The following is a 27929-nucleotide window of genomic DNA, read 5'->3' on the forward strand; positions in this document are numbered from 1 at the left end:
CCAGTCTCTAGACTTTGATGTAGAAGTAACTCAGAGGTACTTCATTTTTGGGAGTCGAAGACTCCTGGGTTTCATTTGGGCTGGGACAGAGGGAAGAGGACAGCATGTGATGTGCTCATCTTCAGTGGGTCAGCCATGTCCTCAGCTCAGTTTGTGTTTCAGACTTGCTGAGTCCCCTGAAGAAATGGAAGTCTCGCTACTTGATGGAGCAGAACGTGAAGAAGCTGCTGCGGCCGCTGTCCCCTGTCACGCCCCCTCCTCCTGTCCCTCCGGTCCCCGGCGCTGCGAGCCCTCAGCTGGCCACGCCCTGCTCGTCTCTGCCCGGCGAGGAGGAGACTCGCAATGGCTACGGCATCATGTTCTCACCCATCCCCTCTCTGGCTGCCAGCCGCTGCAATACTCCACTACAGTTCGAGGTAAATCTGCCCGGGACTGGGTGTGCTGAAAACAAAACAGCAATATTTGCAGCAGAGCTGGCACTAGGACCTTCCTTTTTGAGTATGCATTCCTGAGCAGCATCACAGTCTCAGCCTCAAGAGCACTGCTGCCTTGCTCTTCTGCTTCACTTCTGGACAGATCTCCTGCTCTGTGAAATGTCAAACTTTCCTACAGCCCAGCCTGCCCTCACTTTGTAGCTATCAGTAACATTAGTCTTATCTTTTTTTTCTATTTCTGCAAAGTAGCTCCTAATTTCTCATGTTTTTCAGTGACCTTTAATCATCTCCCCCACTTCAGATCTCTGTGCCAATGGGGTTTTCACCCTGCCATTTCCAAAGGGTACAAGTATTCCATTTCTCAGAGGCTGTAAAGCATCCTTGGCTCCTCTTTCCTCAAACAGCTTTCAGTAACTCAGAGTATGGTAGTGTTACTTCATGTTGTCTTCACTGTATTCTTTGGTTTTACAGCCTGAGGTTTTTCAGACTCAATTTTGTGATCTTTTTAGAGTGGAAGTAATTTAGAGGATGCTTGCCTCCTCCATATTCATAAGAGTGGCCAAAAGCATGATGCTTCTGCTTTTTTTGTGGAGTTTGTCACAACTTTTTTTAAGAAATTTCTGAGATTCCTTGGTTTTCTGCTTTGCAGAAAACAGTGACTCCTGCTATATTTCTGATAGCAGCATAGCTCTGGGAACCCTGCCTCTCTGATTCTATTTTAGGCCTGCTCAGTAGCATGCAAAGGGAAGTGGTTGGAAGAGCCCTTAACGGTGCTGTCACGTGCATACACTGCCTTCACTGATACAGGTGCCCAGATGATACAACATTTCACAAAGCTGGCTGCTCACACCTCTTCTCTTGACTTGAGCTGAAAGGTGGCCCACAGTGGATTGAAAGAGACATGTTTGTTTTATAGTATATGTCTCTGAAAGGTCATCTTAGTCTTTGGGGGATCTTAGTTTACTTTCGGGGCTAAACTAGGCTTTTCTTCTCTCCCATATTCTCAGACTAAAAACCATAAGTGTCTTTCTCTATACTTCATGGTGCAAAGTCTGTGTGACAGCATCAGAAATATAGAGGTAGCTGCTGCTTTTCTCAACATTCATGTGCTCTGGTTTGGGTACTAAGTTGCATCATGAGATGCAGTAACCCAGTCCTGTCTGTGCTTCCAGGAAGCTTTAGAAACTACTTAACCAACCATGATGCTGTCCAGGCTGGGGCCAGTTGTTTAGAATAGCCATTACTAACCTGTGTGCTTTTGTACATTGTAATTGCCTCTTGACTTTTGAAGTAGATGAATAACTAGATGCTTTTCCCTCCTCTAGAACGTGTCCTCCCCCGAGAGCTCCCCTGCGCACAGGCCCGAGTCCATGTCACCTGAGGTAATTATGGGAGCGTGCTGGGAGGGGAGGGAGGAGTGTGCAGGCACTGGGAGTAAGGGTGGAGCTTTAGTCACAGTAAGGCTGAGGAGAGTTTTCAAGGTTATCACAACAAAACAAACAAATTGAAGACTGGAATTTGATTCGTTTGCTGACCCTGGTGGGAATCAGACAGTGCAAAGACTCAGTATGTTTCAGCTACTGAGATGCAGGCAAGAGATTTGGGGACCCTGGAATTGCCATCACCAATTCAGACTCAGCCCAGCCCATGAGTGGTCTGTGAAATTTACTGAGTAGTGGCCAAGTGACTGCTGGGGAAGGGAAAGCATTCACCACTATTTTTGACTTACAAGCACACAGTGGTACACCTGAAATGCTCTCTTCAGCCTTGACTTACCACCTACTCACTTGCAGACTGAAAATGTTGAGGAGATGGTAAAATGTCCTATTTTGCTTAGCCTGACAGCTTAGCCTGTTGTAAAAGACGAGATGAACTGCCTTGCTCAGTGACTGTTTCATAGTAGAAAATTCCTGCTCATCTCCAATGTGGTGGATTACTGGGAGCTGTAATACAGCAGGGAAATGTTCTCAGCAACAGCAGGAGGGCAGAGCTGATGCCTGGTGCTGCTGTGTTTTTCCCTCTGCACTGTAGTCCTGCAAAGAGGATGAAATCTTGTCAGTTACACTCATTGTTTGAGATCCTGACATATTAATGTGGTGAAGGAGATGATTATTCTGCTGTCCTGGAGGGTTTTTGGCACTTTAAGTAGATAAATGAATATAGTGTTGTATTATTGCCTAGTGCTCCACAAACTCTGACAGCACAAAGATGATGCCATTGTGGTTTTGTTGGAAACTCTGAAATGTAAAAATGCAGTAAAAATTAAATGAATGTACTATTGTTAGAGATTTCCAAAGTTCACAATAAGTGAAACAAATGGCTTAGAGGTCCTGGGTATTTTATTGTTAGGAAGTTAGTAGTGGCTGACTTGGGACAGGCAAGAACTTGGCTAATAAAATAGCAGAAGGACAGCAGGTCTGTTCTATTCTCTCCTGGCTACTGCTCTGTATGAGCAGTATGCCTCTGATGTATGAGGCAATTGAAAATGCTGAGTTTAATTCATTAACTGCCTGGGGATAGTGTTGAGCTTTATCCTCTTGCTGCAGAAAGACTGCTGAAGGGGAAGGGGCATCCTGTATTGCACAGCTGAACTGATCATTGTTTAGTCTCAGTCATTCCCCTGTTGAATGGGCAGAACAGTGCAGGAAAGAACCAAAGGGGTATTTAGAAAGGAATGGGGAAAGGGAAGCTAGCATTGTACAGAAGGTTTTCTGACTTAAATTTCTCTCCCTACCTTTGCTTGACCTTTTTCCTGACAACCCACCCCCTTCCTGTATCCTTCTCGGATTTCCCAGGTCTGCCTCCGATCCGACCTGGATTCCAAGGGTGGGTACCTGGATTCCAGTGCAAACACCTGCCAGGAACGGCCGTCGCTGCTCAGCTTTGCATCCTCTGATGTGGCTCCACAATCCTCCATAAACTCTACTTCAGAGATGAACTTCCCAGGGAAAAGTGGGGAAGCACAGATGCTGCTACGAAGCTCTGATCAGGCTTTTCGGACAGAGTTTAATTTAATGTATGCCTTCTCCCCATTGAACGCTATGCCCCGCGTGGATGGGCTGCTGCGGGGCTCTCCTCCTTTGGCTGACAGGAAGCCCATGAATTCGGATGCAGGATGCTGCAGCTCTCCTGCAGAAGGGTATTTCAGCAGACACGAGTCAGGGCTGCTCAAAGAGACAGCACATGGGTCCATGTCCCCCTGCAGCGAGAGGGCTGCTGAAGGCACCAGAGCTGCTCCCCAGAATCCGCCACAAAGGAAGAAGGCAAGTACTCCTGTAAAAGAAGTCCTTCCATTGCTGTGAGGTTTACTGTTCCCACTCAGATTACTGCAAAGACAGGCAGAACAGAGAGAGAGTCTGGGCAAGTTATCCAGGCATCCAATGCCTGGGTGAAAACAGTGACAAGAGGGAGAGCTACCCTTTAGGCAAGATTTTGATATGAGAAGTGGAAAAAAAGACACCATGGTGCAAATACCTCTTCTGGGATCACAGAAAAAAGAGCAGGATGCTGGCAGCTTTCATTAACAGTTGTTAAACTGAGACAAGACCCAAAGCAATAACACAGTGCAGCTGTACAGCTGGTGAAGGTGTTATTTATCAGGATGAAAAGGGTTCTTACTGGGAAAGAGAGGCTAATGTTTCAAAAGAAAACATAGGCTGTTTACTAGAACATACTAGAACATTTCCATAACATTGCAACAAAAGTAAGATGAAGGTTATTTAAATTTTAGCTCTTTGAAACTAAAAACACAGGAATATAGTTTAAAAAAAGTAAATACATACTGGTTTCTTACAGCAGGCCAGTTACCCTCATGGGACTAAAACTGAGGTAAAATGTTAAGTCAAGGTAGTGCTGTGATAAAATTGGGTACTCATGGGACAAATTATCAGTGCCTTTTCCTGTGCTTGGAATTTTTTTTTATGGCAAGTGTGGTAACTGAGATAACTTGTAAAAGGGCCCAGCTGGATGGAATATCTTATTTCTTTTCCATTTCTGGAGTCTCTTGATTTTTTTTCTTTGTTTTTTCTTTTAAAATTACATTTAACTTAAAACCTTCATATGTTGAGTTACTTTTGGAAATAACTTGTTCAATATTTTAGCATCATAAAGCCTTCTGTATGGGCATTGAGTCATAGCTGATAAATTCTTCAGCAGAGCTGCCTTCTGTGTGTCCTTTATGGCTCCTTTCCTTATAATAACTTTGAGAGAAGGCAGGCTGAAAGGTAAGTGCTCAGCTGGAAATATTTGTTTCTTTTTGGTTCTGCTGACCTTGTGTTCCGAGGCTGCTTTTATCTTTGGTTGGTGTCTTTGATAAATCTGAGACTGCTTTGCCCAAAACACATTCTACCTTGGCTACAAGCAGTTTGTTTTGGTGGTAGGGCTGAAGTTTGCAATGCCTCCATAGCAGGAACCTGCTCTAAGCAAGTTAAAATTCGGCGCAAGGCTTCACCAAGCTTTTAGTGTTAATGTGGCTGAACTAGTGCAGATGAACTGGGCACTGAAGATACCAGTTTTGTGAAAAAGAGTCATTACCTGTTTTGGTGATGTACAGATATTGAAAAAAGTTACAGTCTGTATGGAGGGTTTTGAGAGGAGGGAGGTTATAGCAGCTTGTTTTTTGAATATCCATCTCCCGAAGTAATGTGAAAATCCAGGTGGTTAGAGAAGCAAACAAGCTGGATGTTTCTACTACTGTATTGGTCATAAAAAGTAAAAGGAGGGTGATCATGGCAGTCTGAATTTGCACCACTTAGCTCTTTTCTGGAGCATTTGCAGATCCACCAAGAGTTGATAATCCCAATATGCTTTTCGAGTTTTACCTGCAGACCCAGAAGATGTTTTTGGACGGTGTGTGGGCCTGCTCCTGCCCGTGTCCTGGTGCTCTGTGTTCCCTGGCCCATGGCTGTATTTCCTCCCCAGGTGTCGCTGCTCGAGTACCGCAAGCGGAAGCAGGAGGCCAAGGAGGGCGGCGACGGCGGGCGCGGCGCGGGGACCCCCACCCGGCAGGGCAGCGGCGGCTCCGGGGCCGACACGGACGGGAACGGCCCCTCGGGCTCCACAGCACGAACTCCGTCCTCCCCACAAAGTGGCTTCTCCCCTTCTCATCCCTCCCTGCCTCACGTAGAGGACGTCAGCCCACCAGACTCAAGGGGCTGTAGTTCCTCATCATCGCTCAGTAAATCCCAGGAGAGCATCAGCAGTAGGTGGTGAGTGTTATCCTTCCAAGCAAGCCTGAGATTCCCCCAAGGGGAGGACCAAACTCCCCAGGGGGCATTTCCATAACAATATGTGCAGTGAGATGGATTCATTTGGGTCTCTTGGTATTGTTCTCTTTCATAATTGCTAAACAACTGTGAAGGATACCAGCACTCTTCTCAGCCTGTCTTTTAGTTCTTGGTTTAGATATCAAAAATCTGTATTGAAAGGTACAAACTTAAGCAGCTGGTGCTCTTCCACAAGTTCCATTTTGAGGTCTTGGGTTGTAAAGTCTTGGCCAGGCAATGAAAGTCTAATGCAGGTCTTTTTTGGCTGAGCCTTCACTCTTCTTGGACATGAGTGATACTAAGTCCGCTTCTGTTCTGAAGGAAAGCTCGCAGACCTCTGTAGCTTTGCACTTGAGAAGCAGGGACTGTGCAACAGCTCCAGCTTTGCTAATTTACCAGACTCTGGCATGCCTAAGGCATGGACAAACCACCTTTATCATGGTTACCCTGAGAAGGTTTGATAAAGGGAAGGTCTTCAAAAATTTCGAACCTGGTCCAAAACATGAAGTGGTGCACTGAATTGCCAAGTGTGGCATTATGGTGCCAGTGATGGCTGGGAGGTTCTGCTGACTGGATCTGTGTAGGGCACTGGCTCTGCTGCCCTGGTTTGTGCACACCATCAGCAGAAAGGCACACACAGACACACACCCCCTTTTCTGATGCTGATCTCCACATACATGGTTGGGTCACTGCTCGGGTAATGGCAGGGGGTTGGCATGAGGAGAAATTCAAAGCAGTGCTGAGGGCAATGAGAAGTATGAAGTTTGTGTTGAAAGCACTTGGGTGAATTTGGAGGAGTAATAGATCTGTTTCCTTCCTTTTTCCATCACTTTTCAAACAGAGTTTAATGGAAACAATTTGTCTTTTACCTCTCTGACAGTTTTTTGTCTACCAGAGGACCTTCTGCCAGATATTGGGACTGGCCACAGCTGAGGCAGTCTGCTAATGATTAGTTTATCATCATTATTTTATTTTCAAATATTCTATAAAAGTGGTAATAGCCCATGTTGTTCTCCTCCTGTGCTACTTCCTTCTGCCTGTAAAAGAGCAGGAAAAAAGCCAACCAGCTGAATGAACTAAAACTAGTTCAGGGTGAGGTGTCAGTGTGGCATCCTTGCTTTAGTACCATCTTTTGTGTTCTCTGAGCTTCATCTGCTGCTCCCTCAGCAGGTCCTGCTCTGGCTTCAGTTTCCCACATGGTTTCAGGAGTAAGTATTGTGTGGGTATAAAGATCCTATTGTTATGGCACACTGGATATAAAGTTGAAACCATGCTGATATGTTTTGAAGTGGGATTAAGCAGATTTGATGCCTTTTAAATCCTTGGGTTTCTCTGTTTTAATGGGCATGGCTGACAAACGTACACTCACTTTCTACTTTTAAAAATCTATTAGAACCTGTTACTGAGGTAAAGTGACCCAGTTTTGTCTTTACTCCGCGTGCTTATACATCAGATACATTTCCAGACATTCACAATATTAGGAACAGAAGAAATTGGCGAGAACTAAAATTCCATGCCTTAATGTGTAGAATCTTCCAGATTTTTGCTGAATTCTGCAATAATTGAGAATAGCTTTCATTAAAAAAAAAAAAGAAAACCACAATGGTTTTTCTATTTCAGTTGCCAGGATAAAGCCATCACAATGTAAACAGATGTGCTGCTGCCCAGTAAAGCCAGCCTTGTAGAAAACAAGTCTCCAAGCAAACAAAATAATAAAAAACCCTAATGGAAAACACAGTATTCAATATATTAACAAAAATTAAATACAGAAATCAGTCAATATCCAGTTAATATGCATGCTTCCATCATATGCAATGCATTTACCATAACCTAAATATTTAAATTCAGGCATGTGTAAGGCACAAATTCACCAGTGTCTAGAGTAAAGGCATTGTAAATCCCTAGTCATGGTGATGCTGTCTCTAGGTTAAAAGACATATTTCCAAAGAGATTTGGATGGTTCTGTGCATGGTAGATGGAATGTTGACCCAGGGGCCTGAGGTTTGTCTGTAGCTCTTGTTTTTCTTCAACAGTTTGGCTTTAGGAAAGCCACTTCACCTCTTTGTCACCCTTAGACAAGACACTTATAAAATGGAACAATATCTAGCATTAATCTTGAGTGGAGCGTTTTCACACTACAAAATTAACAGGACAAAGTGGCATTAGTGGGCACAATGGCCCAGCTAGCTCTGCTCCGGAATATTGCAGTATCCAACTATATTGTCTTGGCACTGTATTATCATAAAGGTATTGAGTTTGCCTCTGCTTAGTTTGAATGAATGTAATTATGCAAAATAGCTGCAGTTAATCTTAAGCCAATACCAGGATTTTCAAAAAAAGGTTTGAAACTCAAATTTTTCTGTAACCGGGTGATTTACTGAACTGGATGCTCATACCATGTTTTTGATTAAAGACTTGGTGTTCTGAGGGCAGTGGCATCATGATAGCAGGGACCAGCAGTCTGAAACCCCACTGGAGGTTTTTTACATGGCACAAGCAGTTCAGAAGTTTGTTCCTCATGCATCTAAAGAGCTGGTGGTCTCTGATCCCCTGTGCATTGGGGATGTTGCTCCCTCCTCAGCTGGGTTTTGTTGCAGGATGGTGCCGACGTCGGTGGAGCGGCTGCGGGAGGGCCGGGGGATGCTGGAGAAGGTGCTGCGGAGCGGGGCCAAGGTGGCCCAGAGACACGAATCCTCCCCTACCCAGGACGGTGCTCCTGAGAGAGATGCAGGTAGGATGGTGAAACTTGGGCATGTTTGCTTGGTGGGACATGATGTGCTTGGATAACTTTGCCAGCTTGTCTGTGAAGTTGGTTAGTTGTACCTTCATCTTTGACATTATCATTGTCTTCTGCAAACCAAACTTTACTGTTATTCAGATATTGCTTGAGCCTGTATCCCTCTCCTGTTGGACCTGGAAGACTTCTAGATTTTTTCCTAGGGATTGAATCCAAGACTCCCTGCACCTTGACTCTGACAGGGACAGCTTCTTTGTCCTTGGACAGATGGGTGCACCTCCTATGCTCTGAAAGAGCTGTCATTTAATGGACATTGGGTGAACATTCAGACAAGTGTATTACCTTGTTTCTGAGCAGTTTAGGGCAAGTATGTATTTCCTTCTTTCCAAATCAGGCTGTAGTAAGATGTGTTTGAGACCAGCTTTGAAAATTGGCTTCTCGTTTGGACTTCTCCTGGTTTTGTACACCTAAGCTCATTCTTTCAGTGCTTTTTCTTCATCTAGTCTTGAGAGGAAGTCCTCTTCCCTATCAAGTATGTCACATTTTCATGGGACCCCATTGGGAGTCTTTTCCCTGTCTTTCCCATACCAGTGGAAGTGGTTTTCCTGGTTATTTTTTGGAGGGGTAGGCAAAGTCCAGGCTCTTGGAACAGGTCTTTGCCCAATGTAACTTGTACAGCTCTGGCTCTTCAGTGTCACCCTAAGACTTAGGATGGAGTTAAACTTTTATCTGCAGTGATAAATTCTTTCTTGTTACATAAACCCCATCCCATTCTGAGTTGTGAAAACCTAATGCTGCAGCTGACAAAAGTCATCTTGTTTCCTTCATCCTAGCACAGCAAAGTACTTTTTTTCTTTTATTGCTTGCTCTGGCAATTTCTTCAGCAGCTTGTTTAGATTCTTGTTTAGATTCTTTGAGCCACCTCCCCTCCCCCAGTTGCTGCTCTGCTTCTTAGTGAAACAAATGGGTGGCTGAGTCCCTGCTGTTCCTGGTAGCACCTGGAGGAGTTATGAAGAGGCACATTTTCACTTGCTGCTGCTGTAACATAATATTAACAGGAACTAAAAAATCCCAAAGTTGGAGGGTTTGCTGATGAAGCATGTAGCAATGAAATGGAATTTGTGTAATTTGTGTGCACTGCACGCTTCTGAGAACTGCATCTGCTCTCAGCAAAACCTGTCACTTCATATATGCTTTAGGTTGACACAGGCTAGTACAGCCAAGAAAAGCAGTTATTCATGTCCTTCCCTTGTGCAGGTATTGAGAGTAGGGGAGGATGATGTTGGCTCTAGCTTTTGAGTTTACATAAAGCAAATTCAGAAAGGTCATAGTTTATTTACCATTTGTAATTTAGTCTTTCAGTAGGCTTTAACTTGTCAAGGTTTCTTTCTGGAAACAGGCAATGCCAGTAAATTGCCTAGCCCTACTGGTGTGCCCAGCCTTTTAAGAAAACAGTTTCTTCCAGAAATCTTTAGATTTCTTGTGATTCTCATACTTGAGTTCTGTTAATCACAACAATGTCTGAATTGAGCAGCTCTTCTGTGCATGACTTTTTAACAAAACATACCCTAAACTTCTGAATTTTGCCATTCTGCAGTACTTGTAATGCCTTGAGAAAGCTGACCTAGAACAGAGGCTAGACAGAGTTAAAGAATAAAGTAGGGATTTATTAAAAGTCCTTAATGGTGGATACACCTTGGGCAGCACAAGAGCCTGGCCAGGCCACACCCAAGATGAACCAAAAATGGATGACCAGTCACAAGGTCTCACACTTTTATAAATTTTGGTCCATTTGCATATTGGAGTTAATTGTGCAATTATAGCTTTAGCTTATGAAGTTCCATCCTCCTTGTTTTTCTCTTTTCAATTCACTGTTGTTTATACTTTTTGGGCCTGGAGCTTGTAACAGTTGTCCTTGGACAAGCTGGAAAAGGATTGTTTTGTCTACCTACCCTGTGAAGAGAACTTGCTAACACGTAATATGAAGCTTACAGCTACACACTAAAGCAGCACAGAATCTGAAAAATATAAAAGCTAAAACTTAAGGCATCACTTGGAATGTCACCAAACAGCCCCTTGCTGCATCAATGACATTTCAGAAATGGAAGGTGGCACAGGACACATGCTGGAAGCTTCACACCCCAGTCTCTGTGCAGGCCTGTGCCCTGAGGGAATTTCTGAGCCTCAAGAACAGGCAAGGGCTCCATCCAGATCCGTGTTAGCTAAGTGGTATAGCACAGAGAGGACAATGGCAGCAGAACCACGGGGCCTACTGGCGCTGATGCTTGTGTCAGTGCAGCTGGGGCAAAGCCAGACTTGTCTGGCAGAAGTACAGAGCAGACTGAGGCAGTGTGTCCTGTTTCATGACTGAGACACATCTGTCATATAAATTTGATACTAATCCCAACACTGTTCCACCAAGGCATTTCAAACACGGCTGCTGAGAATTCCTGAGATGCTGCAGATAAACAGTTCTGTCTCATTAGTCTGCAGAGAATTCTGATGTGAAATCATCTGGTCTCAGCAGCTTCACCCCTCCTGCAGAAAGCAGGATCACCAGCCATGGTTACAGGGGTAGCAGCTGAAGCACACAGTTGGCACACAGTGGCTGTGTCACTGCAGTAAGTGCCTCTTGCCTACCCCAGGTCAAGTTCAGTGATACGGTAGGACAAGAAGCTCACCCACCCTTGAAGTGCAGGAAAGCCTTACTCTGTCAGGAAGCATTTTATTCCTCTTGGTCTCTCACATATCTGAGGTGGATCAGAGTGTGTTGTATGCTGCCGGCGCCCTTCAAACCTCAAAGCATTTCCATCATCTTGGCTTGTTAGAAAAATAGGCATTTCTGAGTTCCAGGAGTATCTCTGTTTGTAGCAGCTCAGTTGGCTTGTAAACCGTAGTCCCCAAAATGGCAGCATGGGATGTCTGTCTTTGGAAGCATTTGGATCTGCCTTTGAGGAAAACCCACCACAGGATCCTGCTGACAGCCCTCTATGCAGGGCAGTTTTGTCTCCTGAGATGTTGCTGTATCCAGTGTGGATTCCTGTAACCAAGACTGAGTGAGAAATTACCGAGTCCCTAGAAACCATCTTCTGCCTCTCATACACTAAAGAGCTGGGGAAGCCCTGCCTGTGTCTGTGCATTATCTCCAGGTGTGGTCATTCAGACAGGCTGGTCCAAGGCAGCTCGGCTTTGTGATAAACCAGAGCACACTGGTGTGAGGGGAGCGGCCACTCTTACACATGTGGCTGTTCACACATGTTAAGGTTTCCCAATTGTCTTTTGCTGGGTTTCTTCAGTTTCTGAAATGGTGGTGGCTGGGGAGACTGGAACACAAGGGCTGGACTGTGCAGTGGCATGTGAGAAGGAGCTGCTGTGGCCTCAGTCGGTCGGGTGAGCTTTAACATCTTGCCTGTACATTGCAGATGCAGCAGAAGGAGACACTCCAGAAGCCCACAAAGGACCAGCAGTTTACAGTCCTTCTCGATACAGCTACCAGGTAAATGCTTTCATATCTTATCTGTCCATTCTGAAATAAAGCTTTTATAAGGAGGGAAACAGTGCTTAGCTGCCATTCTTCACAGTGCTGTACTAAGCACCTTAGGATGAAGCAGGTAGGAAACGGGGAAGTCAGCCTGACGTGCATTTTCCTTTTTTCCCACATGCCTTGTTCAGCTGCTGCAGTCTGACAGTCCCCAGGCAGAATCACAGACCCTGCTCCAGCAGAACTCCTCCCCGTACAGAGGGCACCTCGCATCTCCTGGATACAGCTACCGAGCAGCAGCACAGAGGACAGGACACAGCCTGTCCCACGGTTCCTCGGAAACATCCCTCTCCTCCACCTCATATTCCAGCCCTGCCCACTCGGTCTCCACAGACTCCTCTGCCCTGTTTGCAGGGAATTCGGGGTATTTCAGCAGCCAGCAGCACTCTGGCAGCGTCAGCAGCAGCCTCCTGAGGAAGAGCTGCCCTGCGGCTGCCAGCCCGGCACAGCAGCCAGCTGTGGACTCTCTCTCCTCGGAGTCGGGCTCCCAGCCCTGCACAGGCGTGTCGGGCTCTTCCTCCGCTCCCCAAAGCGCTCGCTCACTACAGTCAGACTTGCGGACTATCAGCCTGCCGAGCTCGGGGCAGTCTGTGCTCTACCAGGGCTCCCGGGGCGCAGTGATTTCCAATGCACAACACTATCCGCACCGCGGGGGAGGCAGTGTCCATCAGTACAGACTGCAGCAGCTTCAAGGCTCTGGAGTAAAGACTCAAACAGGACTTTCCTAGGGCTGCCTGGACTTCGGGAGGACAAAACTGCCCATAGCTCCTTCCAGTCACCCCTGGAAGTGGCTCCTGGGCTGGTGTTGAAAGCTTGCACCTGATGCTGGGGTGCCAGGGGTTGGAGGCTGAGGTCGAAAATGCACGGGTGAGATTTGTGAGCAGTATTGGCCTCTGGCCTGGTAGGAGAACACAGATTTCTCTGAGGCAGAGACTGTAGCAAAGCAGTTCCCTGACATGTGGGTACATTGCAAAAACAAAAAGAAACAAACAGAAAAAAAGAAAAAAAAAAGAAAAAAAAAGAAAATGGTTCAAGTGCAATGACTGTGGCACAGCCTCTGTCTCTGGTCCGTGCCCATGGCCACAGTCACACATGCAGCACGGACACAGTTCTGAATTCAAAAGCAGTTTAAAGGAAACGTTGGGGGAAGTTAACTCCCATCTCTTTATAGGTCAGGTTCTCAGTGCGTTCTGGGGAGGGCTTTAATCCGTTACGATCATTCCAGTCACAAGCAGACGAGCGCACACGGCTGCCTTTGGGCTTGGGTCGCCACTGCCGCCGTCGGAGCTTTTCCAGGACGGGAGAGTCTCCACAAATGCAAACAGCACGGGAGGGGTTGGAGCGTGTGCCTGTGGCTGCAGAGGATCCGGGGTGCGCTGTCCTGTACTGCTTCATTGCAGGTCTGTGGTGAACGAGTGTTTTTGAGGTCGCTTAAGGAATCTGTGAACAGGAGCACGGCTGGGGCCGTGCTGCCACGTGCTGCCGCGCCGGGGCTCTCTGGCTGCTGGTGCGCAACGCACAGGGGATGGCCGGGGGCCTGAGCAGTCAAATGATGCTGCGGCACACGGGAGGTTGCAAGGGGCAGTGGTGGGGTGGAGGGTGGGCACCCTGGTCTGTGCTGAGCCAGAGGCTCTCCAGGCAGTGCCATGTGGGGTCTTTCCCAGCCACTGTCACCCACCGAGCGTGGCAGGAGAGCCAGCCCAGACACAGTGCGCTGTGTGTTCAATTCCATACGATTGCCAGCTTCTTTCTCACTTGTTTACTGTAATATCGGGCGTGTTTTTATTTATCTAATTTTATATTCAGTTATAACCATAGTAGGTTAGCTAATATATGACAGGTGTCATCCCTGGTGCTGCAGTGGAACTTCTCCTTTCTCTTGGATAACATAATGCTGTGAGTCTGTCTCCCCTCTCCTTGCAGATGCACAGTCTTCTTCCTCTTTTTTTAGGACTGTTACAGATTTCTCTAATTCACAATTGAAATCAGGTGTTTGTTCAGCCTAGGGGAGACTTTTAAAATATTGAAACAAAGAGTAGCTTTCTCACACTGTCTGGCTGTGAGCGTGTTGGGATGGAACTTGTCACCCCGCAGTTGGGTGTCTGTATACTGTATAACATAGGTGTAAACTTCACTTGGCTTAGCCCTGGAGGTGCAGCCTCCCCTTTCGTGCTCTGAGCAGCACGGGGCAGACGGGCTCTGCCCTGCCAGGCGGCGGGAGGGGGCCCGGGGGGCCCTGCCCAGAGGCTCCAGCACCTTCGGGCGCAGCAGGGGGGCAGGAAGGAGGGACCCTGGAAAGCTCTAGGAAAGGTGGGGGCTGTAGCTTCTTACTCTAGTGGAGTTTTTACACCATGCTGTAACATTTGAACTTTCACAAGAGATGTAATAATTTTGATAATAAAAATACTTAACTTGAAAACTAGTATTGCTGAATTTCTTACCACCTTGAGCACTGGTGCCCAGGACATAGGGTGAGAGGGTGAGGGCATGTAAGTCTCTCTTCCCTGTCTCCTGCAGGGTAAGCAAATCCTTGCAGGAGCAGCCTTGCAGACCTCCCTGCTGCCTTCTGCCAGGTGAGGCTGGGAGCTGCTGTTCCTTACGAAATTCCCTGAGCTTCTGGCTGAGGTTGTGAGATTTTTGGCTCTGCTGCTGCTGTTCTTCTTGCCCAAGCTCATTTGGGGAGGAGATGGATTTGGAGGATGTCTCCTGCACCTGCTTTAAAACCTGTTTTCTGGTTTCCAGGGTTTTCATACTGCTTGCCTTTTCCTTAGGAAGCCTGACATGGGCTGGCATGGGGCCTTCCAGGTGTGTTTGCAAGCACTGGTTTGAGGTGCCCACGGCTTCTGGTCTTCAACTTCCCTCACATGTGAGAACGTTCCCCCTGACACTGTGGGACAGCATCTGTCATGGTTTTTGTCCCTTTGTCCCCCAAAAGGGTGGCTCCACATCCACTACTCCTTCCCTGAAAGCAGCTGTGGGTAGCACCAACCCTGCTCTTCTGCCATCTGCAGGGCTCACCTGGGCTGTGAGTGTGTCCCACATCAGGGGAGCCAGACCTGGCCAAAGCTCTCTGCAAGTCCCAGAGCTCCCCGTGTTGCCCTCACACAGCCTGGAATGCTCTCCCCACTCCTCTACCAGAGCATGCCATTAAACTGAGCTGGCCATATAGTTTTTTTTTTCATCAAGACACTGGAATTTGATGAATTTCAGGAGTTTTTTGATTAATTTCATGGATTTTCCTATCAGTCTATGTTAGTCAGTGAGCTGACAGAGGATTCATCGTGCACTGTGGACAGGCAGAAGGGAGTTCAAAGGCTCCTTGGGATGTATGGGATCCTGCTCCACCCTCTGCTCTGTCTGTGGGACAGACCCTTTCTCTGGGGACTCCCTCTGGCCAGAGCCCCTCCTTGTGTGCCAGCCCATGTGGGCGGAGGCTCAGCTCCACAGGCTGCAGGGTGGGCTCCCCACCACAGCTCAAGACACTCACAGGGGCTTCTGTGGCCTCCCACCTCCTTTGCTGATGGCTAGGAGGAACCCATCCCAACCCTCCCCACAACACAGGGCTCCGAGCTCGTCTGGTTTGAATTATATTTTTCAATAAGGTTTTGTGAAACACTGTATCAAACTTTGTACTAAAATACAGATATATTACAGCTACTGTATTCCTTTCTCCACTGATTTTCTTGGTTTGTTTTTCCAATTCATCTGGCAACAGCACTCTCAAGCTGGCAAGACCCGGGCGCTGCGAGTTCCTGTTGACCTCGTTCTGGGGGGCAGCTGTCAGAGGGACGTGGGTGCCGCTGGGCTCATGGCTGGCGGAGGGCACTGGCAGGAGTGCTGGCACGCACTCCATCCCGGGTGGCTTTGGCTCCCAGATGGTGTTTCGGCACAGCTCCATCCCCCACCGCCCCCCCGCAGGGCCTTAGGGCACCACTTACCTGCTCCAGCCCGCCCCGGTGCCTGCTGAGGCGCTGGGTCCCGCAGAGCCCTTCACTGCCGTCCCCCAGCAGCCTCCACGCTCCGTGGCCCCATCCCAGGACCGTGATCCCACTCTGCTCCCGGCTCCCACTCGCCTGTTCCCTGGCCTTGCCCAGTGTCTCGGTCCAGCCCTGCCAGGGCTCCACAAGCCCCTGGGGGCCCTGCCCTGGGCCCTGCAAGGAGCCCCAGCTGCTCGCACTGAGACACGGCCAGTGCTGAGGACTTTATTGCATTGGAGGGCTGTGGTGACCCAAGCCCCTGTGGCCAGGGGAAGCCCACACACACGCTGGTCTGGCCAGCAGAGCCACAGCCAGGCTGCAGCCACCCGTGCCGGGTGTCGGCTCTCGGGTGCTGTGTGCGGGCCTCGGAGGCCGCCGGCGCTGCCCGGGGCAGCAGCCACCGGCTCCCCGCACGCCATCACCGCGGGCCAGCGAGGTACAGCCAAGAGGCCGGGGGGGTACAGGAGTGCTCAGGTACACCCGGCCGTGCCGTGCGGCAGGGAAAGCCTTGCTGTCACCAGTGGAGATAAAGCACCGTATGGGGATGGGGAGGGAAGGCGTTTGGCAACAGCCCGCGGCCGGCTCGGGGAGGGGTCTTGGCGGGGGGGTCCTCCTGTGCCCGCCCGGGGGTTTTGCATGTTCAGCTGCTCCCACTTACCAGGGCTTACATTCAACGGCGGCGCGAGTCGGGTGTCCCACGGCCGGCAGCAGCGAGGCCCCTGCGGTCCCCGTGCTGAGGGGAGCGAGCAGCAGCCTGCGGCCCCAGCCACGCACCAGGAAACACCATGTCCTGGGCTGGACTCCCGGGGCGGGGGGAGAGGGGGCTCGAGTCACTTTACCCTGTTTAGAGAATATGAATTTACATGTAAAAGTAGGGGTTGGGCCCCATCTCGGCCACCGGGTCCCCTGGTTGTGGAGACAGGATCACGGAGCTGTACAAAATGGGAGTGGGGAGGGGTCCGGGACCCGGAGCAGCCGGCACGGGGCGTCACTGGGTGCGCGTTCGGGTGGGAGGCAGCAGGTCAGGAGTCCTGGGGATGTAGAAATCTGTTAAAAACTCCAAGACTGTTTTTTCCTTGAAACAAAACCGCAGCTGGATTCTGTTCTTGAACAAAGCGGGTTTGAGGCATCCTCCCCCGGCGGCGGCCCGCAGGCAGCGGTGGGTACGGAGCTGGCAGGGTGCGTGGGATGGTGGTGCCGGCGTGGACATGGAGGTGGCCATGGATGCGGCGGGCGGCTGGCGCATCCCTGGCACGGGCACCGGGGCCCGGAGGGCGGCGCGGGACGCTGTGTGGCCGCTGGCAGCAAATGAAGGGCAGGACAGGGAGGGAGCGCCCGGGCTGCCGGCCATGGGAAGAGGGTCCTGCTGCGGATGGTCGGCCTTATATCCTCTGCAGGGAAAGCACAGCAGGTTGGGGATGGACTTGGGCTGCTCTTACTGCACTATCGTGCTACTTGCATGTGCCAGGCATATGCCTGTCCCCATCCCTGCCACCCTGTCTCTGCTGCCTCCCTTCCCCACTGCCCCAGCCCTGCTGCCTGCACAGCCAGGGTCCCTCATCCCATCCCATCCCATCCCATCCCATCCCACACAGACACCAAACACAGTCACACCCAGAGACACCACAGAGGGACAGGGGACAGGACAGTGACACTCATGGCTTACCGCAGTGCCAACAAAATCTGTGGAAACAGAAGAGAGATAAGTCAGGCAGAGCAGAGGCTCAGCAGCTCCCTCCCACCCTGCCCAGCCTGGCTTGCCTTGTAGGTGACATTTAAGCCAACAGGACCCTTGCAAGGCTGCCAAAGGGGCCAAACCCCCTCCCCAGGCTGCTCCCCCCCAGGATCCCCCCAGCAGCACGGTGCTGACCTTTGCTCTCTGTCTTGAGCTCCTCGTGCAGCAGGTCGTTCTGCCGGTTGCCGAGAACAAAGGCCAGGAAGGAGAGGATAAGGGCGTTGAGGATGCCGATGATGGCCAGGATATAAGCCCAGCGTACAGAGCAGTCGCCCAGGGAGTACTTCCCTGTCTTCTCCCCACACATGTCCCGTATGGTCTCTGCATCCCAGCCATCGGGAAAGATCATGCAGCCCAGCACCAGGCAGAGCGCTGCAAGAGGGAGAGGAGGGGGAAGCATCAGAGACAATGGAGCGGCAGTGCTCGTGCTGAGCCCCCCAGTCAGTAAGTAAGTGCAGCCCATGTCTGGCAGGGAGCCCATCTTGGCCCCATGACAGCCCGGCAACGTGGCAGGTGACAGCCACCACTGCCTCAGGAGCCCCAGGACTGCGTTTTTGGCTGTCCCAAACCCGGCCCACGCACAAATAGGGACTTCAGGCTCTCGGTTCCTACCAGCATCAGCCACAGGATCGGTGGCTGCCCACGGGCTTTCCTCATCACTACAAGCTCCCTGCACGTGGGCAGGAGCTACCGGTGCACTGTGGGCAGGGATGCTGCCTGTGGAGAGGACTGGCATCCCCAGGAGCCCCCACACCTGAGCACCCCACAGCCTGCAAGCACCACTCCCAGAGGAGAGGGGTCACCTTCCCAGCAGGCCCCCACCCAGCACACTGTGCTGAGCAAGGAGACATCAGGGAACACAGGGATGGAAATGCCAAGACAAAGCCTGTGACTATCAAGGTAAGGAGGTGACTTTTTCTGACTACAGCAAGTACAAAAGCTCCTCACCCCATATCAGCTGGAAAAGCTAAAAATAGTAATGATGTTGGCTGTGGTGCCCTGCAGACAGTTTTGCCCTGAGTTAAGGAAGAAACAAGAGGTTTGTGCCCACACCAGTAAGAAGCTCTCTCTCCATCCCTTTCAGCAAACACCCTGCAGGCAGGCAGCTGGCGGTCTGGCATGAGCTTTCTGGGTGCTGGCATGTGTTTTGCACTGCTTTCTATGGGGAAGGGAAATCCCAGGAGGGAGGTAAGTGCCTGCAGGGCATCACACTGCACCCAGGAAAGGACAGGGATGCTGGCACATAATGTCATGCAGCAGCTGCTGCCTGGTCTCTGACTCCTCCACACACATAGCAAGCCCCCTTGGTACAAGTGTCTGTGGACAGTGGCAAGCCCTGCATTCTGATTTACTGCAGTGCACAGCCCTGGTGCCACCCCAGCACCCATGGCTGCACAGAGCCAAACTCCAGCACATCATCACCAGGGACTCCCAGCCAAGCACAGCCTGTCTGGGACTGGGCCAACCCAAAACCATCCCTCTGCAAGGAAACACAGTCAGCACCAACACCGTGCACTGCATGGTAAATGGTGAGGAGCAGCCTGGCCTGCTGCTGACCTGGGCACCTTGGAAGAGGATGGCATTAATTCAGCTGAGGGCCTGAATTAAAGGGGATCAGGTGCAGCAGACCTGTGCCAGGGATTGTTCCTGTGAAAGCAGAGATGCTAAGAGGATTTTAGGATCCCCTGAGCTCCCAGTGCAGTGCAGCTGTGAAACAAGCTAAGGTGCTCTGTGACAATCCCCAGCAAGGGGTGGGTTGACCCCCACAGCACTGCTCAGACTGGCACAACCCAGCCTGGAAATGGGCACAGTTATAAGAAATCTGCTGAAATCATAGAGGAGGAGGAAAGGACTACAGGTACACAGTGAGGCTGGGGGAAAACACAGAAAGCAGCAGCTCCAGCTGCCTGGGTGGGCAGCAGACCTCAGCAACAGCCACTCTGGGCCCAAAGGAGAACAGGGCTGTGCCCAAGACAGTAGGCAATTATGAGTTTAAAAGTCAGGCACCAATTTTACCTACACCAGCAAGGGCTTGGGCAGGCTCCCAGCCTTTGTGCACAGCCCTCAGCCAGTCCTTCACAGGAGCAGAACAGCAGGCCCTGGGTCTGTCCCTGGAGCATTCCTGAGCTATTATTCAGGGTAAAGGTGGGTCCAGCTGCCCAGGTGAAGCAGAAACCTGCCAAGAGCTCACTGCTCTGAAAACACCGCAGGTGAGAGGGTCTCCCAGGACATCTGCAGGTCCCAAAAATGTCAGGACAGGCAGTGATGTCATGGTACTCATGGAGGACAGGAGAGAGAGGGTTTAAGGCAAAAGTAGGGTGGCTGAAAAGGTATGGGAGACACTTGTGTGGTGGGTTGTGACAGCACAGTCATGGAGGATGTGCACTGATGGCCACTGCCAGGGCACTGCCTGGCTCCAGCCTGTGTCTGCTTGTTCTGATCCCTCTCATCCCCGTGTGCTGCTCTGTACTGCACCAGGGCAAAGGGATTCTGTGCCCTGTCCCACCGAGCAGTTGCAGGATCTCTGCCCATGCCCACACAGCCCATTTGACAGAATTAAACAACAAATTTACCACTGGGGAGAGGTGTGTGCCCAAGTCACCACACATACCCAAATGCCTCTGCCTGAGGGTGACTGGCCTCTTCCCAAAAACCCCTCACTGCTCTACAGCTCCCTGGAAGTGGCTGAGCTACTGAAGGCAGGTGCTCTCCTGGTGAAGAGCAGCTCAGTGCTCTCCTCTTCCCATCTGCCCCACGTGTCCCCAGCAGCAAGCTGAGTCCTCTGCTCTGTCACAAACAATTCCCTTTTCTACACTCCCCAGGCCACCCAGTGTCCTGGAAACACCTTCCCGTGCCTGCAGCAAGGAGTGACTTTGAAAAGCAGAGCAAGAACAAGGAGGGGATGCCCACACAGTGCACAGGCCTCGGTGCTGGCTTCTCCAACAGGTCTGAGGGATGCAGGGTCAGGAGCTCTGCCTGCCCATCCCTCTGGCACCATTCTGCCAGCACCTACCTCCAAATGCCCCAAGACCTCTTGCAGACCTGCAGGAAAACCTTGGGTTTTGTTTAAAATAGCAAATTTCTATGCCTTGCAACCACAAGAAAAACACCAGGTGATGACTCCTATGGAGAGCCACTATTAAAGAGGAAAAAATAACCCAACTCCTGTCCATTTTGCTTTTTAATTCCTGTTCTTCTGAGCATGTGGTGCCAGTCCTCACTGTCAGTGGCACCAAGAATGGCGGGCTGGTCTGTCACACCCCATAGCTGCCATCCTGGGCCCTGGGCTACAACTCCCTTCCCTAGAGTTTTTCCAATTGTAAAGACAGTTTTGAGAGCAGGCACTTCAGTGATCAGTGGGACAGGGTGCATGCAGAGGGATGAGATCCTGCTGGGGCTGGGGCTCTGACCCCATAAAGCTGGCATTTCTTGGCTTTACAGCTGGTTCATGGCTTCTCACTCCTCAGTGCTCCCTTGTCAAGGTCCATTAGAAACAACATGGGCATCTCAAGGGCTTTTGATATCCTCACAAAATAAATTAATCAAAGGGAATGCAATGTTATGACTCAGGCTGCAACACTGGAGCAAGATTTGAGCAGAAAGAGGAGGCTCCTCCTGGCAGGACAACATCTCCCGGTACAAGGTGCATTTAGCTACTTTGGACTGTCTGAGTAACCCCCATGTTTGCTGAGTACCACTGCCCCTCTCCTGAGCAGCTGTGCCTGCAGGATTAAAATCTGATTTTCTGTATTACTTTTTCTGTCTAGTTTAGTCTGCAGGTGTGAATGAAAACTGGCTTTTACTGCTTCTGCCTGCCATGGGTGGAAGGAGCTCAGGACATGCCCTGCAGCTGAGATGTGACCTCCCCCAGAGCATCACACCGCCACAGAACACACAAACGGGGAGATGTGAGGTAATGGGGGGAAACCAGCAATCACTGCATCCAGAAAGGGCTTTTTAAACTGGTGTGGGGACAGCACATCCAAAAGCCCTGGGGAACAGGGGCTGGGCTGTGCTGTTGGGGTCTAGAGTGGCTGCTTCTCACCAGAAAACCTCCTGAGAGCTGAGTACCAAAATGAAAGGGGACAAACACAGTCCCCCCTCCTCCCCCTAAAAACTGAAATCCCTCAAAAATAAATCAACACTTAGGGCCACGTGCTCTGGACAGCGAGCACCGGCCATTTACACAGACACGAGCTCCCTTACGGCGTTTTGCTCCACAGGCTGCTTTTGTGCCAAAAAATCAGCAGGATTCAGAATAGAGTTATGAGTTTGTATGAATCAGAACTGACAGTTACTTTATCTGGAACAACAGTTCAGGGATGTAAGCTCCAGGACACGAGCGGCTCAGCCCCTCCCCGCGCGTAGCCAGGCACATTGAGAGCCGCCACGGGAGGGCTGCGCTGCCGCGCACACGGCGCTGCACGGATGCGAGGGATGGGCTGCAGCCCTGCTCCTGTCCCCTCTGCAAGACCTCTGGGTGGTAGGGGGGGAAGAGGGGAATCTTCAGGAAAGCTTTTTTGGGGGTCCAGAAGGCAGTAATTCAGCAAATGCTGAGGGGTTTAGCAGTGTTGTTATTTTTGCTGCAAGGTCAGCAGGTGGAAGTGGTTTGTATATGGGCAATACTTCTCCTTTTGACAGAGAAAGGGCCTGAGGATAAACTGCAGAGTCACAGGATAGTTAAGGCTGGAAGGGACCTCTGTCCCTTCCAACCCTCTTGCCAAGGGTGACCTAGAGCAGGTGATACAGGAACGTGTCCAGATGGGTTTTGAATGACTCCAGAGACAGAAACCCCACAACTTCCCTGGGCAGTCTCATGCTCAGCAGCTGTCCCAGTTACACTCCAAGCTGGTTTGCAGCAGTGGTATCTGCCTCATATTTTTTCATTAAGAATTTCAATGAATGACTTTTATATCCATGAAAACAGTATTTTGAAACCTCAAAGTCTCTGAAAGGACTTGGGTCTCCAGCAAGTCACAGTCAGGAAGATGAGCCTGTCCTGATGTGGTTCAGCAGAGCCACTGCATTGCGGCCAGAACCAGGGAGGGTCTTGGGGCTGGAGCACTCACCCAGGCCAGATCCTGGGGCTGAGGCCACACCACCACACAGCCCCACTATGCTCAGCCCAGCAGCTGGCAACAATTCCCTCATTACTCCTCTCCATGGGTACACCAAAACCATGCCATGCAAGGGATCCCCTCTGAGACTGTAGCAAACACAGCTGAGGTGCAGAAGATGAAGCCCTGCTTAGGGAGCTGCCTCTGCTCTCAGGCCTTGGAAGGGCCCATCCAAGAGATGAGTGTAGCTCTGAAGGGAGTCTCCCAAAGAAGAGAGTTCAGATGGATATGTATCACCAAATTCTTCATCAGGAAGGGTGGCCGGACATGGCACAATCAATGCCAAAATGCCACCGATAAGGAAAAAGCCCAGCCCTAAGGCCAAGAGCATGACCCCAGGTGGGAAGGCACCCCGTGTGTTGTGTATCCCTAAGGGAGGGAGTGTGAAGGTCTTATCACACTGACTGCTGGACCTGGAACACAGGGAAACACCTTGAAATGTGGCCAGCCAATTCTTCCATGCAAGCAGGATGGTGTGCTCAGCTTGCTGCCTCTTTTGACCCTCAATGGACTCTAAGTACAAAACTAAAGACCCTCTGGATGCAACCCCGGGTACCACTGAGGGTAATCATCCTGATGGGAGGCACATGGATGCAGTGTCACTCAGAGCTGGCTGGGCTGTCTTGAGGAGCATTAGTGCTGGGCACCAGGACAACTTTGTTCAAAGCTCGGAGTTAACTCACAGGGTGAGTGTGTCTTATGCTACAGCAGAGTATTGGTGAATCAGAGGAAATGCTCAGGCTCCTGGATGGTCTGGTGGTGGTGTATTCCTACGCTCTGATTTCCTGCAGACAAATCCCAAGGGGGGATCACCCTCACAGCCCATTTCTCTTCAAGCATCATCCCATGGAACTTTCTGAAGGTGCTCCTCTGCTAATTTGGAGTAGTGGGGTGGCATCAGGTGCTGTCAGTCATACAGTTGTTGACATGCTCATGTTAAGGGCCCATCTCTGGTTTTATAACAGAAGGATTTAGCAAAATCTCCAGTTTTGCGTTACTGGGATTTTGAACAGGGCAGATGGCCACATTTCAATTTGCGATAAAGCAGAGTCTTTCCTCTTAATTAGATCCAGTTTCCTCCAAGGGGGGCAGTGGCTTTTGAGCTGGAGCTTTCTGTCAAGCTCTAATTAAACCCTGCCTTGATTGTTGTCCACTAATTAGACATCGATGATTTTAAGTTTGTTGGTTTTTTGATTTTTTGAAAGAGATCCTGAATTCCTCATCCTCCTCTCCCACACTCCTGCACTTGGTTTTTCTCCTCTGAAGAGCCCATCCATGCCCACAATCAGCAGCTCGTTACTCTGCACCTGCCATCCCACAGGGGTGGGGTGGGGACACCTCTGCTCCATCTCTCTGCCCATCACCTGCCTCACCTGGCCTTCACCAGTGAGACCAAGAGACTTTGTGCCTCACAGTTGCTTCTGCGGTTGTAGTGCAAGTCCTTCTTCAGCCAAACCCTCACTGAGGCAGGAGGAATTTCCTTTCCTTCTCTGCTCCTACAAACTCTCTGCTCTGACAGAATCCTCCAACCTCCCAGCCAGGTGAATCTCTGAAGTTTGCCACCATGATGTGCCAGAGCCTGTATCAGGCTATGTCCCTGCAGTAAGATCTGGCCTATGGTACTCTCTCTATAGGTCATGGCAGCTCATTCTCCATGCACAAGGTAACACATCCACCTGTGGCTGCCTCAGACATTCCCAGGGAATGCCTGACCCTGCCAGACAAGCCTCTCTTGCTGAGACACACCACACCACCACCTCTGCATCCAGGCCCTCTCTGACAGGAACATCAGCCTGTCCTGTAGGACAGCAGCTCTCTCAGGCTGTCCTGTCTCAGGGTAGGGTGGAGGGCCAGTCTATTAATGGTGCCTTGGACTTTCCCCAACAGAGAAGCCATGGAGCCATGCTGCCCTGGGAGAGCTCCAGGCCAACCTGGCCTGGCTGGGGCCAGAAGAGCCAGCCCATAGCCCCACTGAGCTGAGCACTCAGGGTTCTCACAAGTGCAGTTGTCAGCAACATGTGTAATTACAAGGTGCAAAGTGTGACCAAGGACAAGCCCCAAGGCAAGGTGAAGGGGTGACAACAGCAAAGTGCTGTCATGGCCACCCAAACCTGAGCCAGGACAGGACAGGAGGCACTGGAGAGAAGACCCAGAGCTGCCTCCAGTGCAGTGCCCTCTGCCACACAGCTCCCTGTGCAGCAGTAGCAGCTGGGCACTCCACACCACTTGATTAAGCTGCCGACAATCGGTAGGATTTGAGTTCTGAGCTTGCTTTAAACTGATAAATCTTCAGGACGGGGAAAATTAAAGATGAGGGAATTTCCTGATAAGCCAAGGCAGCTCCAGGTCTAGATCTGGGTGAGGGGAGGTCAGGCTTTCCAGCCCAAGCCAGCTGCAAAGGAAAGAACTGGGCTAGCTGAAAGGTCCTCACACAGAGGGGCTGTATCCTTCCACATCAAGGACTGGGGCTCTTCTCACAGAGGGGATGAATGGGGTCCTTCCATTAGGAATAAGGGGCACTGTAGGTCCTTCCAGTGGAAGCTCAAGGTCTATTCACACTTAGTATGCAGGGGAGAGTAAGTGTTTGTCCACACCTGGTAAAACTGTGCAGAGAAGGAAGTGAAGGGTGTTGCTACAAGGGAAGTTCAAGATCATTCCTCAGGACCTTTCTCCCAAAAGGACAGACCCTATGTGAGGACACTTTGGAAGTCTGTGCATAGGGGGATACTTGGGATCCCTATCAATATAGGCATCAGGTCCCCTTCTGAGGAAAGGTCTGAGTTATTGTACAGTGTCACTTTGAGGAGTGAGTCTGTGACAGTCTTGGGGTACATCTACAGTGGGGTTTCATTTGTGGAGGGACCTAAGGAGGATCTATAGACAGGATCACGACTGGGGCGGGTTAATTACTGGGCTTGAGTGGTCATGTCTGGGGAGATGTATGGTGTACCTCTGTGGGAAGCACTGGAGAGAGCTGGGAGAGGCCTGTCCTCATAGCCCTTTCATGATGCAGGAGAGAGGGGGCCTGGATACAATATGGCTGTAAGGGGGAGCTGAAGGGTGCTTTTACAGGGATGGGGGATCCATGCACGGGCTTCTTCCAGTGGTGGGATCCCTTTGGGGGCTGAGTGTTCCTCTAAAATGACTATCTCTTGGGGACAATCCCACATCTCTGGGGTTGATGGGAGACTAGTCCTTGATATGGAGTGTGCTGGGGTGTCTGAATCCCCAGGGATTCAGGGGGCTGATCCAGTGTGTCCTAGGCCATGTTGTAGGGTGTCCCAATGCTGGTCCTTGACTGGAGTGTACTGAAGTGCCCCAAGGTGAGTCCCTAGCCCAGGATATCCTGAGGGTCCAGACTGTCCAGACAGCCCAGGTGTCTCAGGGTCGGTACCTGTTCTGGGGTCACCTGACATGAGTCCCTGATCCAGCTCTATGGCTGTGTCCCAGGGAACCTTATGTTTCCCTAGGGTCAGACCTTGCCTGGGGAATCCCAGGCTCCAGTGCCCCGAGCAGGGGTGACCATTCCTGGTGCCAGTGCCTGGTCTGGATGTCCCAGGAAGCCCCGGAGTGTCCTGAGGACATTTCTTGGCTGAGAAGACCCATGGCCCTACAACATTTGTACCTGTCCAGCTTCCTTGAGTGATCCCAATGTTCCCTGTGGCCAACCTCTGCCTGGGGAGACCCAGGAGCCAGTGCCTGGAGTCAGCACCTGTTTGTGGTGCTCTGTCAGTGCCAGTGTCCGGCCTGTTTGTCCCAGGAAGGCCTGGGACATCTTAAGGCCAGCTCCTGGCTGGGATGCCCTATGGATACACAGTACCTGTACCCAGCCCAGCTTTCTGGAGCAGCCCTTGTGTTCCTTGTGGCCAGGGGATACCAGGGAGCCCTCGGTGCCAGTGTCCCAAACAGGTGCTCATCTGTCAGCACTAGCACCTGGCCTGGGTGTCCCAAGAAACTGTGGGGCTGGCTCCTGGATCCACGGCCCTGCAGTGCTTGGACTCAGCCCAGCTTCCTTGAGCAACCTTGCTGCTCCCTGTAGCCAGGGACCCCACTCCCACTGCCGGGGGTTCTGCGGGTGCCGCACGCTCAGCGCTGCCCACATTCTCCCCACCCCTCCCCGCCGCCAGACCCGGGGCAGGCCGGTGTTCCCGGTGCCGGTGGTTCCCGGTGCCGGTGTGTACCTGCCAGCAGCTGCATCCAGGCGCAGATCTTGTAGACGGTGGCGGTGTTGCAGAAGAAGAACAGGGCGAAGCAGGTGATGCAGCCCAGCGTCAGCACCATGGAGAGCAGCACGAAGAACGCGGCCGCCTGGAAGGCGCCCGAGGGGATGGTGCTGAAGTCGGTGAAGGAGCCACGGCACGACAGCTCCCGGCCCGCCAGCCCGCTGCCCACGCAGTAGTGGAACAGCCCGAAGTACCCGGGCTTGGGCGTGTTAACGCTGTCGCCCACCCAGTAGGGCTGGATGAAGACCACCACGTTGATGATGGCGAAGCAGATGGTGAAGATGGCCCAGAGCACGCCGATGGCGCGCGAGTTCCGCACGTAGTTGTCATGGTACAGCTTGGAGGCTTCCTGCGAGGGCAGCATCCTGCCGGCCGCCGCTGCCGGAGGGCGGGAGGGGCCGGGGCGGCGGGGAGCCCGCCCGGGGTCGGCGGGGCGGGGGGCCCGCGGCCTAAGAGCGCCCGCGGGCTGCCGGGCCCTGCGACACCCGCGCCGCCATCTTGGCTGCCGCCTCTGCGCCCCGCGCGCTCCCGCCGCGCGCGCGCGGCCGTGCGCCCCCCCGCCACTGCGGAGCCGAGCCCAGCCGAGCCCGGGCTAGAACCCGTCCAGCCCCGTCCAGCCCAGCCCAGCCAGAGCCCAGCCGAGCCCGAGCCGAACCGAGACCCCCCGAGCCCGCCCCCCGGGGATCCGCTCCGCCGCCTTCTGCTGCGCTCGCCTCGGGCTCGGCTGAGCGATGGGCTCGTCTCGGTTCGTCTCTCATCTACTCGGCTTGGCTCGGTCCGGGGCACCGGGCCCATTCCTCTCCCCCGGTCCGGCAGGACCGTTCCCCCGACCGATCCCGCCCGGGGTAGAGCCTTTGGCCGGAGTGCGCCCGCAGGGAGCGCGTCCATCCTCCCACACCCT

General features: G+C 51.5%; 2 protein-coding genes across 4 annotated transcripts in view; one reads left to right on the plus strand and one right to left on the minus strand.

The window, feature by feature from the left end:
• Positions 1-14395, plus strand: part of SETD5 (SET domain containing 5) — a 65390-nt gene extending 50995 nt beyond the window's left edge. For all 3 annotated transcript variants that reach the window (XM_036391035.2, XM_036391033.2, XM_036391034.2), the window contains 7 exons: positions 163-416; positions 1760-1816; positions 3230-3697; positions 5355-5641; positions 8296-8429; positions 11858-11931; positions 12108-14395. In XM_036391035.2, the coding sequence (XP_036246928.1) occupies positions 163-416; positions 1760-1816; positions 3230-3697; positions 5355-5641; positions 8296-8429; positions 11858-11931; positions 12108-12704 (1871 nt within the window). In that variant the 3' untranslated portion in view covers positions 12705-14395. The remainder of the gene's footprint in view (positions 1-162; positions 417-1759; positions 1817-3229; positions 3698-5354; positions 5642-8295; positions 8430-11857; positions 11932-12107) is intronic.
• Positions 14396-15547: 1152 nt separating this feature from the next.
• LHFPL4 (LHFPL tetraspan subfamily member 4) lies at positions 15548-27524 on the minus strand. The gene is made up of 4 exons (XM_036391051.2): positions 26987-27524; positions 17824-18060; positions 17620-17636; positions 15548-17344 (listed from the first exon to the last, which is right to left on the minus strand). The coding sequence occupies exons 1-4, from the start codon at positions 27390-27392 to the stop codon at positions 17336-17338; spliced, it is 669 nt and encodes a 222-aa protein (XP_036246944.1). The 5' UTR covers positions 27393-27524; the 3' UTR covers positions 15548-17335.
• Between the last annotated feature and the right edge of the window lie 405 nt (positions 27525-27929).

The sequence above is a fragment of the Molothrus ater genome, chromosome 11 (genome assembly GCF_012460135.2).
Source record: "Molothrus ater isolate BHLD 08-10-18 breed brown headed cowbird chromosome 11, BPBGC_Mater_1.1, whole genome shotgun sequence".
Classification (NCBI taxonomy): Eukaryota; Metazoa; Chordata; class Aves; order Passeriformes; family Icteridae; genus Molothrus; species Molothrus ater.